This window comes from Pleuronectes platessa, chromosome 2 (assembly GCF_947347685.1).
Source record: "Pleuronectes platessa chromosome 2, fPlePla1.1, whole genome shotgun sequence".
In the NCBI taxonomy this organism is placed as follows: domain Eukaryota; kingdom Metazoa; phylum Chordata; class Actinopteri; order Pleuronectiformes; family Pleuronectidae; genus Pleuronectes; species Pleuronectes platessa.
The window spans coordinates 23,233,422-23,251,078 of record NC_070627.1 but is presented as its reverse complement, the minus strand read 5'-3'; the positions used below and the strand labels follow the sequence as shown (position 1 = coordinate 23,251,078).

The 17,657-nt window shown below is 39.4% G+C and overlaps 2 protein-coding genes across 2 annotated transcripts; both read right to left on the bottom strand.

Moving 5' to 3' along the window:
* Positions 1–289: 289 nt before the first annotated feature.
* On the bottom strand, positions 290–6,592 carry gnl3l (guanine nucleotide binding protein-like 3 (nucleolar)-like). The gene is made up of 15 exons (XM_053431755.1): positions 6,490–6,592; positions 6,359–6,396; positions 4,922–5,032; positions 4,706–4,822; positions 4,520–4,603; positions 4,288–4,423; positions 3,657–3,760; positions 3,385–3,529; positions 3,200–3,287; positions 2,934–3,111; positions 2,702–2,844; positions 2,475–2,611; positions 1,399–1,565; positions 1,119–1,290; positions 290–381 (listed from the first exon to the last, which is right to left on the bottom strand). The coding sequence occupies exons 1-15, from the start codon at positions 6,500–6,502 to the stop codon at positions 320–322; spliced, it is 1,695 nt and encodes a 564-aa protein (XP_053287730.1). The 5' UTR covers positions 6,503–6,592; the 3' UTR covers positions 290–319.
* Positions 6,593–10,306: 3,714 nt separating this feature from the next.
* Positions 10,307–12,320, bottom strand: LOC128457559 (red-sensitive opsin). Its single transcript, XM_053442312.1, has 6 exons — positions 12,209–12,320; positions 11,379–11,675; positions 11,078–11,246; positions 10,827–10,992; positions 10,513–10,752; positions 10,307–10,405 (listed from the first exon to the last, which is right to left on the bottom strand). The coding sequence occupies exons 1-6, from the start codon at positions 12,309–12,311 to the stop codon at positions 10,307–10,309; spliced, it is 1,074 nt and encodes a 357-aa protein (XP_053298287.1). The 5' UTR covers positions 12,312–12,320.
* Positions 12,321–17,657: the final 5,337 nt, after the last annotated feature.

Sequence of the window (17,657 nt, the reverse complement as noted above, 5' to 3'; positions counted from 1 at the left end):
CAGTCTTGGCTACTATAAAAAACATTGTTGCCTGCGTAGAGAGAACCCAGTCCCAATGTAACTATAAAGTATTTCCATATAAAAGGGCCCATTCTATGGTAAAGTAAACAACAATTTGGACAATTTAGATTAAACACACCAGTGAAAACATCACTAGGATTATTTGATAAAAAATGTCTGCCATAGATCCCTTTCATAGACCTTTCAGTACCAGTGGCTAAATAGGAATATGATTTGCCAGATGAACACCCATATGGAAAATTAAAATAACGACAAAAAACAATGTACACTCTTTTAACCATTTATTTCAATCAATCTTTTAGTCAAATGAGAAGTCCATTGCAGATGTCAAGGTGTCTGAGAGTTTTGTAGCAATTTTGTCTATAAAGGAGAGGAAAAGAAAAACGGATCAGTATTATTTGCATAGAAAAAGTGTGTATGTGTCTACCAAGTCTTGAAAGATCCTTTAGGTATTTTTGAACTTGTATTGAACCGAATGAAGTAAATGACATGAGATGATAATATACTGACTTGAAAGAAATCACACATGACTACGTTTACATGGACAGTAATATGCCAACTATATCCTTATTCAGTATAGGACATATTTCAATTATGGTATTTACAAGAATGACAAATAAAATATCCCATTGATTTTCCTGATTACATGTTGCATAGCATAGTTTGATTACAACTTGGCCCGTGATGCCGAATGTTATTCTTCCTGTTTTAAAACACTCAACTGAAAAAGTTTGATTCACAATGCTAACATTGATCATTTGCAAATGCTTTACGTCCTTTTTATTAATTAATATTTCATCTTGTCTACACCCAGAGCTTGTGTCATCAAGTAGTTGGTAACTGCTGTTTATTGATGCTTCAAAAGGCCGCAAAAACGTCAATGGCACCTTATAATGCTTTTAAGACAAATATATGTTGACATTATGTAACTAAGGTCAGAACCCTCAATGGCTTAAAATTTGATTATTCCTTATTCCGAGGATTGACTTTATTCGGGTTAAGGTAATCAAAAAATGCCATTTACATCCAAATATCTGTGTCTATGTAAACGTAGTCAATAATAAAAGAATGTGACTGACTCTGATATTTATACAAACCAGCTCTTTTCTGCTGCTTTTTCCTCTTCTTGCCGGCAGCCAGGAGAGCCTGGCCCTGCTGCAGAGGATCTACATACAAGATATCCTTCAGGTTCGGAGCTCTGACTGCAGCCTCCGCAGATGCATCAGTCCTCAATTTCTGAGATTTTATCTCCACTGTCATAGGTCCAAACTTTTTTTGAAAAGCAATATTATCAAGAGTTAGGGACATAATATAGATTTAATTACATTACGCTCCTTCAGTAAACACTGAAGATGTAAAGGCAGCTTTATTTCTCACCTCTGTGTCTTGGTCATCCTCCATAGCTTCTGCTTCCTCCTTAAATTCTGGCTCCTCTATGGAAACTCTTTCCATTTCCAGGTCAGAAGGAGGTTCCCCCGGGCCACCCTCTGTCATCCCAGTGGTTTCCATGCAGAATCCCATCTGAATGTCGGCACAAGAGGACTCTGAAACACAACAAAATAAGATCCAACTTTTGAGCCACTGCTGCTTTCTAAAAAAATACAAACCATGTAGTCTGGACAGATTGAGGTGATTTCAGGAACCCACCCAACTTCCTATCTTCGCATTTCAAGTTCAAAACACTAGTGGGGTGTCCATTGTAATCCTGCCTGTTTGGCCTCTGGTGATGATGGTTAAAGCCCTCTCTCTGAAACTGTATGCTGGCCTGCAGTTATTGAGACGCAGCAAAAAAAGACCTGCTGTTTGACGTAACAGAAGCTGCAACACAGAACTTTTTACCGGTTTGTTCAAATCACAGTGAAGCTTGACTCAGTTAGCAGAACCCTGAACTGAGAAAGCAGTTGTTTTTGCCATTCTCATTTCATGGCGACAATGACTGCTTGAACTCAGTTGATGAGTTCAAGCTGCTTCCGACCTCAAAGAGCTGGTTGCGTGTTTAATCAATGTTTATTAGTATTGAATTTTCAAATCCAACACTACTCATTCCTGGACCCTTCTTCATACACATGTCAAGTGTGGAGCTAATAAGATGAATGGCTCTTGAGATATGCAAGCCACATACAGACAGATTTGGGTGTTAAATTAAAAAGATTCTAACAATTCCGTAACAATCTCGAAATGAACAATGAAAACCATGTTTAATGGTCAGTTCACAACAATTGTCTTATATCCAAGCATGAATATTATTTCATCTCAGTGACTGTGGGCTTGAGATAAACTAAGATTCTGAACAGTTTTTCCAAAACAACTTTCTAACACAGAAATCTATTCTAATCAAAATAGAGTGGTGATGGCAGCAGATTATCCAGAGTTAGCAGGATACTTGTACACCACTATGGATAATAGAGAATTTTATTTTGGGCTTTTCTGGTGAAACAGACTCTTTCTCTTACCAGCAAGAACCTCCTGATTTCCTTTTTCCAGCTCATCCAAGTCAAAAGCTTTACCCATCTCCGTAACAATCTCAGCGCTGACGTGTGTGGGGAGCGTGTGCGTCTCTGGAGGATGTGTGAAGTAGCTGATCCTTCCCCTAGATAACACAATATGTGGACATTTGCAATTTTATATGAAAAGTTAATAAGTCTTCTGAAAGCTTGCACAATCCTTATTTTGAACCCACCCTGTCCAGTCCATTAATACACTCTTTGCTGCTTTATCAGTATCGGGCAGTCCTCCCTTCCTTAGTTTGCCTTGTCGTCGGGCAAGCAATGCCAAGAACTCCAGGGCTGTGTGAAAGTCTGGAACTCGGTAGTGCTCGAGGATCTGTGCATCCAACAGAAATACCGTAACACTGCAGCGTGAAAATCACACCGTCAAGCAACGTTCATAAGGGTTGTAAGTAAATGACGCACCTGTGCTTTGTTGCAGCGTCTCAGGATGGCTTCAACAGGTGGAAGGGGATCCACCAACTGTTCGATTTTCACACAGTTACGAAGAATCATGGCTGCATCAGTCGTTGAAATTGCCATGACGATGCCAGGGCAATCCAGAAGCTTTATGTGTTTGTCCAGATGAACCTCCTGAAGGCACCTGAAATCATCAGAACCATCAGTAAAACAGGGAGGAGGCCTGCTGGGTTTGGCAGGAGAGCTGGATGGACATCTTGTTGTAAACTTACTTGGTGACACCTGGAGTGGCCCCGACACTACAAGCTCGTGCCCGTTTCAGACTGTTGATCAAACTACTCTTTCCCACATTTGGAAAACCTAAAAAAAAAAGATTAAACAGAGTTTGATTTCACATTGGAACCCTGAACATCTTTAACCAGAAAAAATCAAGTGTATTGCTGGATGTGTTGATTACCTACAACTCCTACAGTGATGGCTGTCTTTATGTCCAGGTTGCGGCAGTAGTTTGCCAGTAGCTTCATTAAGCAGTCTGCACCAATACAAGCACTGGTACTGAGGAGCTCTGTGGTGGCTTTTGTCACTGGAACATTACTGCGTTTCTGTCCATGTCAGGAGGATAATATTTGTTTAGTCTTTGTGTGAAATCATCCGATTCCATTACTTTAAGAATTTGGGATGAGGTTGAGTATTTTTTGCCTATCCAAACATACAAATTGTATTCCATACCAAGTTCTTGTTTTGTTGCTGAGTAGATGCTTTGAAAGCCACAGTTGGAAACTCGTTGCGAAGGTACTTTATCCACTTCTCCACTATTTCCTTTGACACTAGATCTGCAGTTAAAGAAAATACTTTGAAGTCACGCATTCAATATTTGACCATATAAATGGGACGACTAGGATGAGCATTTTCCAAAGAATTAATTTGATCTATGGCAGTAATGGGGGTGCATATGCACATGCACAAAGGTCACATTAAACTTGCGCAACACAGTCAGAGTGACATGTACAGAAATTAGAGTGAAACATATGTGAGAAAGAGCTGCATTGTATTTCACAATAGTCGGATTGTAAAATTATCGACTCCAACGCGAGCACAGTAGCTTTCAGTTGTGTGTCAACGCAAGCGAGCATGCTGCTAATGGCGCTGCAGATAGCGCTACCTGACCAAGTAAGCAACCTCTGATTTTAAGATGTTACTGTGTAAGTGTAAAACATAATTTTTTCAATAATTACGAAACTGTTAAAACTAATTACCATATGGCAGGCAGCAACGGTCTAGATAATTAATGGGGAACACTGCTAGCAAGTCATCAAATTAATTGTCTAGAAATTTAGACGATTAACTCTCTGTAACTTACCAATTTTATTAAGGACTAAAACTATTTTCTTGTTTGTTCCACTTTGAATGACTGCCTGTTCCACCTGAGGACACCTGCAGCCAAGAGGGTCACGTGCATCCAAAACCTCCAAAATCACATCTGCAGCCTCGACAACCTTACAAAAAAACACACAGTTCCATGAATACGTTTTAACCACAGTATTATTCTTCAGATATGGACCAGTGGCATCATGCATGGACTAGCTGCATACCTTTTTAAATTCTCTGTAATATGCCTTTCTTGAATTCTCATTCTCAAAATTAACATGCTTCTCCAAAAGCTGCATCTCCGTCTCCTGTGAACACAAAATAGAAAACACAAATCACCCCAGCAGCAATTGCATTATATGCAGCGATTTTCATTGGTGTTCATTTGCACCAAACAGGCTGACACTAACCCTGTGCTCGAAATCTCTCTGTCGCTGCAGGATGTCATTCTGAAAGCTTTGCAGATTCCTCCTCTTCATCAGCTCTCGTTCTCTGGATACTTTCTGCTTTTCTTGGAGTTCTTGGAGCTAATTAGGGAGGATCGACTCAAAGATTGGTTTACTTCAAGAAAACCCCAACAACGTCACCTCAAATATAAGTACACACATGACGCTTGAATATTTTACCCGTTGCTTTCTGATTTCTTCTGGTTTTCTGTGGTTGGTGATGTGCTGCACAGACGACTGCTCTTTACTCTTGGTCTTATCTTGAGCTACACCCTTTTGTCCTTCAATGGCCTGTAGACAAAAAGAGCCCAGACACAGTATGTTGTATGATAATCCATTATACTTTGGTTGACAAAAAAATCATCAGAAAGCCAGTTGCAAGTTGGGAAGCTCATTAACTGACAATACAAATAATTGCTCCCAACCCACCTCTTCAGAACTGATTTTAATTTGGTTTAGTTTGAGTATATATACTGTTACTTATTTTTTGCATGTGTAATACCTTGAGCATGGATAGAAGGGAGCCTGTGACCTAAGCATTTTACTGCCGGCGACTGCTGAATGTAATTGTTGTGCAAATGACAATAAAGTATTGAATCTTGAATCTACTGAATGCCATTCTGGTTTAGAGGTGGTGCCATCACATGGCTTGTCCAGCAGAGTGAGCTCTTGACTTCACTGTGTACAACACGATGTCTACAGCACCTTACAGATCACAGCTGAGCAGACAGTGGTGTGGAGGCAGGAGGTGAATTCACGTTCTGGTAGTGAAATACATTGCTGGAAAGTAATCCTGTGCTTTTCCCACTTACACACTACACTCAAAGACAACTGTATATATAATATCAGCCATTATGTATGAATATTGGAATTTGGTTAGGCCCGGAGATAAGTATTGGCATCTGTCCCAATGATGCAGGCTGTAATGTCTTTACATGAGATACTGTGCAGTTGTTTAAGTTGTGTAGTACCACCCACTGATAGTCATTAAAGGCAAATGTATTAAGAGATTATGGTGACTACCTTGCAGGCACTGAACTGTCACAGTTATGTACCTGTATCACAGATAATCTTGCCTTGAAGGGCAAATCATAACGACAACTGAGAAATCACTAAAAACTATCCCACAACACTACAACAAAACACACAACAGCAACTCCAGAAACACAACACGACAACAAATCATGAAACACAACAACAGTTAATGAAACACAACGACAACAACAAATCATGACACACAACACAAACCCTTAACAAATCATGACACAAAACACAACAACAAATCATGACACACACACACAACAACACAAACCCATAACAAATCATAACAGCAAAACACAAGGCTAAATCTTTCCCAAAAATATTTGATTTGAGGTGTGCTGTTGTGTTTTTTGTCGTTGTGATGTGCACTTCAGGGCCACGGCACACGGATATACTTTAAGAGTCATGACATTGACAGTGTGCAAGTGTGTGTGTGTGTGTGTGTGTGTGTGTCTGTGTCTGTGTGTTCACAGTAACATGGAGCTCAGGGCTGTCTGTTTGTGTTGTCCTGCGACAGAGAAGTATCCTGGTAGCTGCAGCCCAGTTAGCATCAGACACATTAGCACATTAGCTCACCTTCCCCAAGAGGCCGAGACGTTTGGCTCGTTTCTGTTCTGTGAAAGACAACAAACGACAAAATGCGTTAACACTCACACACAGTTCATTACAGAGCGGACACGTTTAGTCACAACGTATTGAATACATACTCGCTTTGGACATGACGCCACCAGCCTCTTTTTTTCTCCAACTTCACGTGTGTGGCCAGCAGAACGTGGACGTGCGTGCACAACAACTTCCCCCATAACATCCGGCTGAATGTCAAAATAAAAGTGAAGCAAAGATGAGGCTGAAGAACAGGGAGACACCAACATCTGCAAGACCTACTTCATTTAACAAGGGCAAGCAAGGCTTCTTTGATCAATAAAGACTGTGGGAAAGGACGTTGAAGGCCCAGCCAGGCAAAGTGTAAATGAGCTTACAGCAAATAAGCACAGACCTTTCCAACGCCAGTATTTCCAATATGTGTATTTAAAAGCAACACCTAGAAGCCTTTATACTTGCAAGTCCCTAAATTTGTGGATATGACCTCTATTGACGAAAATAGATAATAGGCTGAGCAAGAACAAACTGTGGAGTTCTTCCACAACCACTAACAACAGCCGAGTAGATGGCTTTAGTCAGAACAGTGTAACCTGTTGGTGAAGGCCTCTCTGGAGGAAGCTCCCCAAACCAGATCCCAGGAAACAACACCCTTCAGGTTAGAAATTCACAAAACATAATTTAAATTAAGGCATTTTTCTTGGTTATGTTCCTGGTATATGGTATGTCACTGGTATATACAGCTGGTATATACACTACAGTTCAAAAGTTTGGGGTCACCCAGACGATTTTGTGTTTTCCATGAAAACTCACACTTTTATTTATCAAATGAGTTGCAAAATGAATAGAAAATATAGTCAAAACTTTGCTTTCGTCAAAGAATGCTCCATTTGCATCAATTACAGCATTGCAGACCTTTGGCACTCTAGCTGTTCATTTGTTGAGGTAATCTGTAGAAATTTCATCCCACGCTTCCTGAAGCACCTCCCACAAGTTGGATTGGCTTGATGGGCATTTATTTCGTACCATACGGTGAAGCTGCTCCAAAAACAGCTCAAGGGGGTTGAGATCTGGTGACTGCGCTGGCCACTCCATTACAGACAGCTTACCAGCTGCCTGCTTCTTCCCTAAATAGTTCTTGCATAATTTGGAGGTGTGTGCTGGGTCATTGTCCTGTTGCAGGAGGAAATTGGCTCCAATCAAGCCCTGTCCACAGGGTATGACATGGCGTTGCAAAATGGAGTGATAGCCTTCCTTATTTAAAATCCCTTTTACCTTGTACAAATCTCCCACTTTACCAGCACCAAAGCAGCCCCAGACCATCAAATTACCTCCACCATGCTTGACAGATGGCGTCAGGCACTCTTCTAGCATCTTTTCACCTGTTCTGCGTCTCACAAATGTTCTTCTGTGTGATTCAAACACCTCAAACTTGATTCTTCTGTCCATAACATTTTTTTCCAATCTTCCTCTGTCTATGTCTGTGTTCCTTGACCATATCAATATTTTCTTTTTATTAGCCAGTCTCAGATATGGCTTATTCTTTGCCACTCTGCCTAGAAGGCCAGCATCCCGGAGTCGCCTCTTCACTGCAGACGTTGACACTGGCGTTTTGCGGGTACCATTTAAAGAAGCTGCCAGTTGAGGACCTTTGAGGTGTCAATTTCTCAAACTAGAGACTCTAATATTAAGATTAAGATGCATTTATTAGTCCCAAACACATGCACAGACATGCACAGGCATACTCATGCAGGTATTTTGACCCATCTGGTGCAGGACACACAGAGCAGTGAGCAGCCATGTACGGCGCCCGGGGAGCAGATGTTGGGGGAGTAAGGTGCCTTGCTCAGGGGCACTAGACATGGTAGGGAGAATCCTCTTGGATTTTTGGACAGATCAATCCAGAGACCTTTTCTGGACATAGTCCAAGTTTCTGCCACTAGTCCACCGCCTTCTTGCTGAGTTGTGCACCGGGGCCTCCCACTTCTCTTTCTACTCTGTATAGAGCCTGTTTGTGCTGTTTTCCGAAGGGAGTAGTACACACCGTTGTAGAAAATGTTCAGTTTCTTCGCAATTTCTCGCATGGAATAGCCTTAATTTCTAAGAACAAGAATAGACTGGCGAGTTTCACATGAAAGTTCTCATTTTCTGGCCATTTTGTGAGTATAATCGAACCCACAAATGTGATGCCCCAGATACTCAACTAGCTCAAAGGAAGGCCAGTTTTATAGCTTCTCTTACCAGCTAAATAGTTTTCAGCTGTGCTAACATAATTGCACAAAGGTTTTTCAAGGGTTTTCTAATCATCAATTAGTCTTCTAAGGCGATTAGCAAACACAATGTACCATTAGAACACTGGAGTAATAGTTGCTGGAAATGGGCCTCTACACACCTTTGTAGATCTTTCCTTAAAAACCAGACGTTTCCACCTAGAACAGTCATTAACCACATCAACCATGTAAAGAGTCCATTTCTGATTAATTTAATGTTGTTTTCTTTGAATAATAAGGAAATTTCTAAGTGACCCCAAACTTTTGAACGGTAGTATATATATATATATATATATATAAACTTCAATATCAGTGAAAATATGGCGTATCATTATGGTGAACAGGTAATTGTGTAAATAACATCATTTGGCATGGAAATTGTTGACAGCTGGGTCTGAAGTGTCTGTGAAGCTGTGAAGGTTTAAAATATACAGCTCAAATGAGCTCAGTCCCACGGCTGTGGTCAGAGCTGTGACTTTTCCTCAATCGGTGGAAACATTGTCCAACTGGCCCTAAATTGGTTACGCTTCATCAGAGCCCCATTCTGAACAGATCCATTAGTCTGTATGTAGTAATAGCGCCACCCACTGGCAACAGTAAGTTATTTGATTTACATACATTTTTCACCTTGTGGTCTGCACTTGATAGCATGGACCGTAATGCGTGATAAGTGGGCGTGGTTTGGCATCGCACGATGGACACGGGAAGTAAAGTGTTTATCCTTCCCGCGGTTCACAAAACGCAGGCAACACGGAACCGTTTCTCCCGCTCCCTGTCCGCCTGTTAGTACTTTAGTGTAATTAATACATTTTAGCTGAACCATAGTTTTGAGGCTGTATTTTTATTTTCCAAATGCATGGTGTAAAGGTCATGGTGCATGGGCGTGTCAAACTCCACCTTGGTAAATGGCGGGAAAAAAGGTTGATGCCCCTGGTGTATAGCTCAAAAGTGTAATACTTTGTCTCTAAGTTATTGTTTTGGGACAAGTTTGCCATCTCTCATTCTATTTGTGAGTGGAGTAGCCGTATTACCTTTGGAGCATGTTTAAATAGCTTTATCTGAAAGTGCAGCCTGTTTCAGCTGATAGACCTGTGCAGTCTGATCAACTGGAAGTTAAATCACAAGATCTATTGTCAGTGATTTCACAGTCACTGTTGTAGAAAACTTTTGACCATCTGACTCTGTGTTTGAAAGGTACTTAGACAGTACAGCTAGAGAGGAATGCTATCACTAAACTATCCCTCATTCAGACAATGTATGGCTTTATGCCACCATACATGTTTGAAACCTTCGTCAGTTCTATTGTAGACTTCTAGATTTTTTGCCGACAGACACCACTGGTCCAAAACCCACATTTTTGTGTTACTAAACAGTAGAAACAACCTTATGAGGAAAACTTTAAACAGCCTTTGGACAACTAGTCATAAGAATTACCAGATGGAAACTTTCAATATGCTTGATATCTTTTATGGTCAACTGAAAAAAAAAAACAGTGACATAATGATAAAATTACTTCATTCATATTTTTGTCGTATTTTTTCATTTGCCAGAGAGCTATTTACTAAAAAATAAAAATAAATGAAACATAACATATTTACTGTACATATCACAATGGTTCTTAGTTTTTTTCCCCCAAATAAAAGAACATGGAGGTTTATGCAGGAGCCACAGATGAGACCTCTGTCTTTGATGAGGATACTTCAGAAGCATCTTCCACTTCTTTGCCAAAGAGTTGCATGATGCATGTGCGGAACTGATGGGAAGAGAACAAAAATCATTTGTGTTAGAAAGTTAAATCAAACACATTTGATCAGAAGAATGGAAAGCTGGTCAATTTGGCATCTTAATTGTTGTGCCCACCTGTCGGTTCATGAATACATAGATGATAGGGTTGTAAATGGTGGCGCTCTTAGCAAAGTATGCAGGCATGGCAGCAGCCAGAGGGTGGAAGGCATATCCAGGGTTGGCCGCAGCGAAGCAGGCAAAGCCTGTATAAGGTCCCCAGCAGACACAATATGCCATGATCATGACAACAACCATTCTGGACACTTCTCTCTCAGCTTTCTGGGTTGACTCCGATTCCTTCTGCTGCATCGCAACCTGTAATCAACACATCAATGCAGTGTGAGAGTCGGCCAGGCTGTGAGCTACTTTAATATATTTATCAAACTTACAGAATGGATGGCCCACCAGACGGCCAGGTAGCACAAGATGATAACAGACAGGGGAAGTATGCAACACGTCAGCATAAGAACAATCATGAAGGACTGAACTCCAGGGTCTTCACTTCCACTAAATACGTCAGGTCCACAGGAGGTCTTCAGTCCATGAGGCCAGTACCTGACACAAAATAATTGTTAAATTTATGTTCTCATTGATGAATTACAAACATTGTGTTTTAATAAAAAAAATAACGGAACGCTACCTGCTCCAGCCAAAGATTGGGGGAGCACACCACACTGTTGGCCAGATCCAGGAGAACAGAATTCCACCCATGGCCCATTTGGCATCAAACTTGACGTTTCCAAAAGGTTTGCACACAACTATCCATCTCTCCCAGGAGATGATGGCCAGGGACCAGAGACCAGCTATTCCTGAGTAAAGAAGAAGGTTAATCAGAAAAATGATTTAACTTGCAGGGTGATAATATATGACAAAGAATCCTTCCTTAAGAATCTGTTTCCAAACATTTTAATGTCACACAGAGAAAACCTTTAAATGCTCACCACACACTGATACAACATAGCCCTCAAAGATGCACATCGGGTGTCCCAGAATGAAGTAACCAAAAAACTGGTTGCATACACTAATGGTGCTGGCAAAAAGTGTTTCTCCAAGATCAGCGACTGCAAGATTGACCAAGATCCAGTTCAGTGGGTGACGGAGTTTCTTGAACTTAGCTGTGGCCACAAGGACGAGACCATTTGTGAAGACTGATGCAACGACCACAAAAAACATCCAGAGGGTTGCCAAGTTGTAAATCCATCGAGGAGCAATGTGGTAATTGGGACCCTCAAAGGGATCTGGGGGAAATAAGGGAAAGTCATCATTAAGAATCTCTTGTGTTCTCACAAAGTAAACATTTTAATTTATAACACAATTTATCTGGTAACAGAAATAAAATAAGAAATATATTCCTCATTAGCCAACTGTTAAAATATACAACAACAATAGATGCCTTACATTTGAGTCATACAAAAGCGCTACATTTCTTCACACTGGCCTTGCTTAATTGCTTCGAAGCAGCAGAGCTTTTTAATGAATAAAATTACATTAATGTCTGATACTATACAGTAACAATCATAATCATAACAATGTCAAACATCACCAATTTAGATATTTGGCAAGATATACTTTAAATCATACCTCCAACATCAGTCTATGAATGCATATTTTAAATAATTTCCAAATGTATATTTTAGCTATACTGACTTTGGAAATGTAATCAATAAGCTATTTTATACCAGTTGTTGCTGTTGTTCTTTGTTGTTAACCGTCCCTCTCACAATTAACATTCTCATCAAATTATTCAGAAAATATACTGATGATACTGTACCTTTGGTATGATTGCTGTTTGTATATACAAAAACAGATCCCCTTGTCGTATCTTCATTGTACCGCCTGGCAGCAAACGCCTGTTTTCCCCACTCTTCTGCCATTGTGCTCTTTGAAGGAGAGCCCTCAACAGTCGGCCTTTCTTGTCACTGGCAGCCTCCTCAGGTGACTGGTTTCACACATCTGATAGAAGCTTTTTATATTTGTGGTTCAGAGACCTCTGATAGGATTTGGTCAATCAAATAACAGCTGTGACGTGCTGCTTAGCAGTGATACTTGGTGGCATGAATTAAATGTATTTTGACCTGTAGTTAAAACTCAGCCAAATCAACTAATGGGATTAAGACACAAAATGCCAGAATAATCTGGTTTGGAAGCGGATTTCCCTCCACTCAGTTAAAGTTAAGATTAGTGGCCATAACTTTTGACTGGTCCACGATGTAAAGTTTGAGCTATTTTTCTTCAATGAGTCATACAAAATTGTATGTTACTTACAACTAGAGCAATGATGAATTAAAGAGATATTAACGCAGCACTGAATTTGTGTCTCAAATTATCATTCAAGATTTAGAGCGAATGTTTATCTTCCTATACTTTTAGATGCAGGGGAATAATGACATGTCATGACACTGATTTATGGTAATAAGTTGATCTGGGAAATGAAAATTTAATTTCCAAGAGCATTGTCTACATTCACCTAACATCATGTTGTGTATGACATTAATGGGTATACAGGACATTTGGATCCAAGTGGGCACGAGAGGACAGCCAAGTCTTAAAGCAGCTTATGTGGACAAGTGGAGCTGTACGGAAGTATAATGGTTGACAGTTGGAGATGTGACATGTGAGGAAAGTAAGACAACTTTAAGCCCTCCGGAAAGAGAGGGCACTTGAGAACATTGGATTTCCAAAAATCTTTTGATCCTGCAACTAACGTCATTGCCCTCATGCTGGGAGCAAAGTGGAGGGGTAAAATATCCTGATTCTCGAGGAAGGTCTGGAAAGAAAAACAAGTGAAGAATGGCACAATTTACTAAAGATAAAAATAACTTATTTATGTGGTACCTTTTAAAACAGCTGTCACAAAGTGTTTCACAAAGAAGACAAATAAAAACAAGAATAAAAATCATCAAAGATAAGTTATTAATTTTGTGCTGGACATTGTGTCTAGAACTTACTAAAACGGTCAGAGTGAAGTTATAATACTTTTTGTTCACCCAACCTGGTTTATCTGCAGTTAAGATTTCATATTCAATTTGTTTTTAATAAAATTATACTGAATTTGTATATAAATACATTTGATTGATTTAGTGAACTGTTGCTGTTTGTTCATGAATTACATGTCTGCTAATTAATACCCAAGTTCAAAACTTTTCAAAATAGCAGGTCTGTAATTCCACTCAATATAAAGCATTACAGAAACAAAATTAACATAACTTGTTAAAGAGGAGGTGAATCTATGAATGTTATTGCCTTAACGAAGACCTGCATTGGCAACGCCTGTGAACATCTGTGATTGTGTCAGTGTGTCAGTCCGATCTGGTGAATTAAATTAATCAGGTTATCTAAATGATCTGGTTGGACAGATACTATCGGCCAGGGGTTGCCAGTTACTGACCACTGCTGGGGTTTATCCGAGAACATTAAACAAAATAATGATAAACTCAGTTCACAGACTGAAGGCACACTGCCCAGCCCCCACCAACTGCTTCAGAGTGCTGGTTGTCTGTTTATTCAAAGTGTATTAATATTTAACATATTGTTTTTTTTTTAATTGCACCAAATTAGACACTGCACTTTTTCGGGGAACTCACAATACACATGCCAAGTGTGAAGCTGATAAGATGAAAAATTTTCAAGATATGTGTTTCACATACACAGAGTGACATTTGTGTTATTATTAGGTATGTGATTGTCAAAATGTGAGCGTTAATACATAGTTTATTTTTGTTTTTCAGTATATAAATTTTTTCAAGTATGAATTTCCCATGTATATGGTGTGAAGCTATGTTTTGCGCCAACACACTGTGTAATGGCGGATTCTGTCCAAAGCCAATTCTGATTACTCCTAAAAGGATAATGTGCTTTTGGGGGATCAGAGCAGCCAGTGATTAGGGAATCTAAGGACAACCTTGATTAAAGCTTAACTGATTTCTGACTCCTTAATTTTCCAGCTTGATTTTTAGACATTGTCATAGAAAATGTCATTAAATGTAACCTAAAATAAAAAAAGGTATAGAGTACGCCTGGATTGTAGATGTAATTTTCCCGAGCAGCCTATATCTAAAACCTCTGAAGATACTGACGGTGTGAGGAAAGGTATTGATATCTCACTGTGTAGAAAAGGAAACGTATACATCCCTCTCAACATTTATTGTGAATTATACTGAGGAGCAATTTAATGATAAAGAAAATATTGAAGGAACACTGTCTTTCATCCATTTCAACAGAAAAAAAAATAGAGCCATGAGAATCGTCGGTAGAAGTCAATATAGAGATCTATCAAACCCATTACTCGTTCAGTTAAAGCTGTTGATTTTTCTTGAACTAGTAGATTACAGTATTCTGCAAATTATGTCTGAGGCTCATTAGAAAACTTTGCCTTACATATAGAAAAATTTGAAAAAAGAGAAAGCCATTATAACTTAAAAGGAACAGAAATCTTTAAAATGTTGTTATACCTAAAATTTAGTTTTTTTAATAATTTGGAATCGTTTTAATTTAGGCACTTAATTGTACTTTTCTACTATTTTGTATTTGTTCCACTGTTTTTGGACACGGCTAGAATGGATGTTGAAAGTTGATATTTGCTGTGTGTTACATCCCTCTCGATCTCTCTGGTCTCATACAATTTAACTGTGTAATAAAGGCAAATGGAAAAAAGTTAAATAAAGAAAAAAGACAAATTTAATGTAAGTCAGATGAACCATATTTTATAAGACAATTATATTATGTTTGTTAGATAATTTAACTAATTTAATTCAAACATTTCTGCTCTATAATAATAGGCAATTAAATCACTTGCCTAGACAGCATTCACGGCTAGCAACGTATCATTATTCTCATGCAAAAATATCTTATTTTGAAAGAAACTCTTCCTCTACAATGCGCTGTAGAGAGAATCATTTTAGAGGAAACTTTACTGTGGATTATTTTATCTGTTTCCATTTGCTCAATCATCCATTATACCTGATTGCCTGGTTGAAAAAATGACATCATATATATATATATAACATTACTAGCTGTTTGCAGTGTCTCACTTCCATGGGTTTAACCTCTAGTCAGGACCGGGTAAACTTAGAGAAATGCAGGTCAAGATTTCGTATGTCCTTACAGACCAAAGCCGATTACACGGACAACTGAGGTTCTTCCACATAACTCATTAACACAGAGTAATTACTTCTGGCATGCTCACTCCGTAACACTTTAATCTCTCCGGAGCAACAGTTCACTTCAGGCAAAGGCAGAGATTTCCCAGGGCTGCTGTCATGTTTTTTTTTTTTAATCCGTTGATTGTGTGTTTTTCTCAAGTCCACACCTTGTGCAGGTAGCTGGCTCGTAGCTCTGATAAGAACTCCATGGAGGACAAGGACTGCACGACAAGGAGAGGATCGATCCTGAAACCAAAGAAATCTGTAAACCTTTCTGTTTTCTGCTGTTTATAGATCTACATTAGTAATTTTACTTACATATACTGAATGTCCACTACTGTAAAATAATGTTGGTTTTGTTTAAACAGATTTTTCAAATGTATCTTAAAAAAAAATTGGTTTAGAGTATCTTGATAAAATTGAATATCATCCTAGACGTGGAATAATGGTAGATATTGTTTATTAACTCCTGTTCACTTTCATTTCTATGTGGTGCTATGGGGATATTTCGAGGGTAGGTCTGGAATTCCGCTAGTTCTGAACTATGCAGTTTTGGTAAAAGTTCACTCCTAGCAGAACTCGGATCTGCTCCCGACTACCGACGGAAATCTCTGTGGCCACTGTGACAATGGTGATCTACACGCATAGGGACAGTTATTGGCCATAAACAATTACACTGGTGTGAAGTGAGCCAAGGCCACCTGTTAATAGTCATATGATCTTGTGATCACTTCAGATCAGGTAATAATCCTTGTATCAGATTTATGTGTACAATGTTAAGGGATGTTGTGATGCTGGCACGTGCACAGATAGACCCCTAGTGGTGCTCAAGCACTGGCCCGTTTGCCCTGGATGAGAAAAAATGCCCGACGGGCATTTATTTGAGTTCTTGTGAGAATTTCGACCCGACATGCTCCGCGGTGCTCACAAGCCCTTTTATCTTGGATCAGGCCATCAACTTGTTAAAGAGATGAGGGAGAATCAGTAATCCTACCTGGTCCAGAGGAGCCCATCACATCACTAACCCTAACCCTAAACCTAACCCTAACATAATATTTGGTTATTCAATATGGCCTGGTTTTTTCCGGTTTTGACTGTTATTCATTTATTTATTCAAATTGATAATTTGAGTTAGTTTTTTAGCAAAAATAAATATATAAGTTGAAAATATCCTACTGTGTTTTTTATTTATTTATTATTATTATTTTTAATTTCATAAATAATTTTGGCGGTGGGTGCCCTTTTTTTGGGGTTTGAGTACCTGCCCCCCAAAATGTCTGTGCACGTGCCTGTTGTGATGTCCATTGTTCCACGATGGACAAAAACCCTGACGCAGTAGTCACAATGGTATTTCCAAGTATGAATTGATTGATTGCTTAATTGTTGGATCCCTCTCTGCTCCGCACTGTAGTGGACAGATAACATGTTACCATGTTTTTTATAATCATAGTTTTTGTATATACTCAGATTATTTTGTATGACTTGTACTCATGCCTCCTTGCCTTTTTTTTAACATTATATATGACCAATTATAAATAGATTATTTAATATATATTATTGAATATCTATAACTGAGGGTCAAAGATGGTTTCACAATAAAGCTAGCCTGGATGCCAGACGAATTTAGCCCCGCCCACAACATTTGAGGTCGGGAAGAACCTTTGTGCGGCGCTACAGCCTCCGGTTTATCCCGCACAAAGGTTTAACATGGGAGTGGATGGGAGCCAGCTGTTATTTAAGACTTGGCGCTGCGCTTAAGAGTCGCTTTGGCGTCGCTTCAGCGTCCGGTGTGAACCCGGCGTGTAAATAACTCACAATGCATCGCCTAACATACGTCACATACTACGTTGCTCTGATTAGTTGTAGGTCTATCCAATTGAGACAAGAGGCATTTTTTTTTCCTGGTTCGATTGAAACACGCCCCATAATCACAGCCCAATGGAGCGGTATCAGACTCACATTCTGACTAGAATTGTGAGTATGACAACGACAGGCTACAATAAAACAGGAACCCGTGGAGAAGGAGCAGAGGCATTAAACCAGTGAATCCATGGGAAGCAGAGGAGAACAGGACCTGAG

Bases quoted from the DNA above. Each gene is read 5' to 3' on its own strand.
- gnl3l (XM_053431755.1), bottom strand. The intron at 5,033-6,358 runs GTGAGCTAATGT...TTTTGTCTACAG, and splicing joins GTCTCGGCCTCTTGGGGAAG to GCCATTGAAGGACAAAAGGG. The intron at 3,530-3,656 runs GTATGGAATACA...TGACATGGACAG, and splicing joins AGCAACAAAACAAGAACTTG to AAACGCAGTAATGTTCCAGT.
- LOC128457559 (XM_053442312.1), bottom strand. From the start codon at position 12,311: ATGGCAGAAGAGTGGGGAAAACAGGCGTTTGCTGCCAGGCGGTACAAT. The intron at 11,247-11,378 runs GTGAGCATTTAA...TTCTTTACTCAG, and splicing joins CTATGTTGTATCAGTGTGTG to GAATAGCTGGTCTCTGGTCC. The intron at 10,406-10,512 runs GTGGGCACAACA...TCTTCCCATCAG, and splicing joins ATGTATTCATGAACCGACAG to TTCCGCACATGCATCATGCA.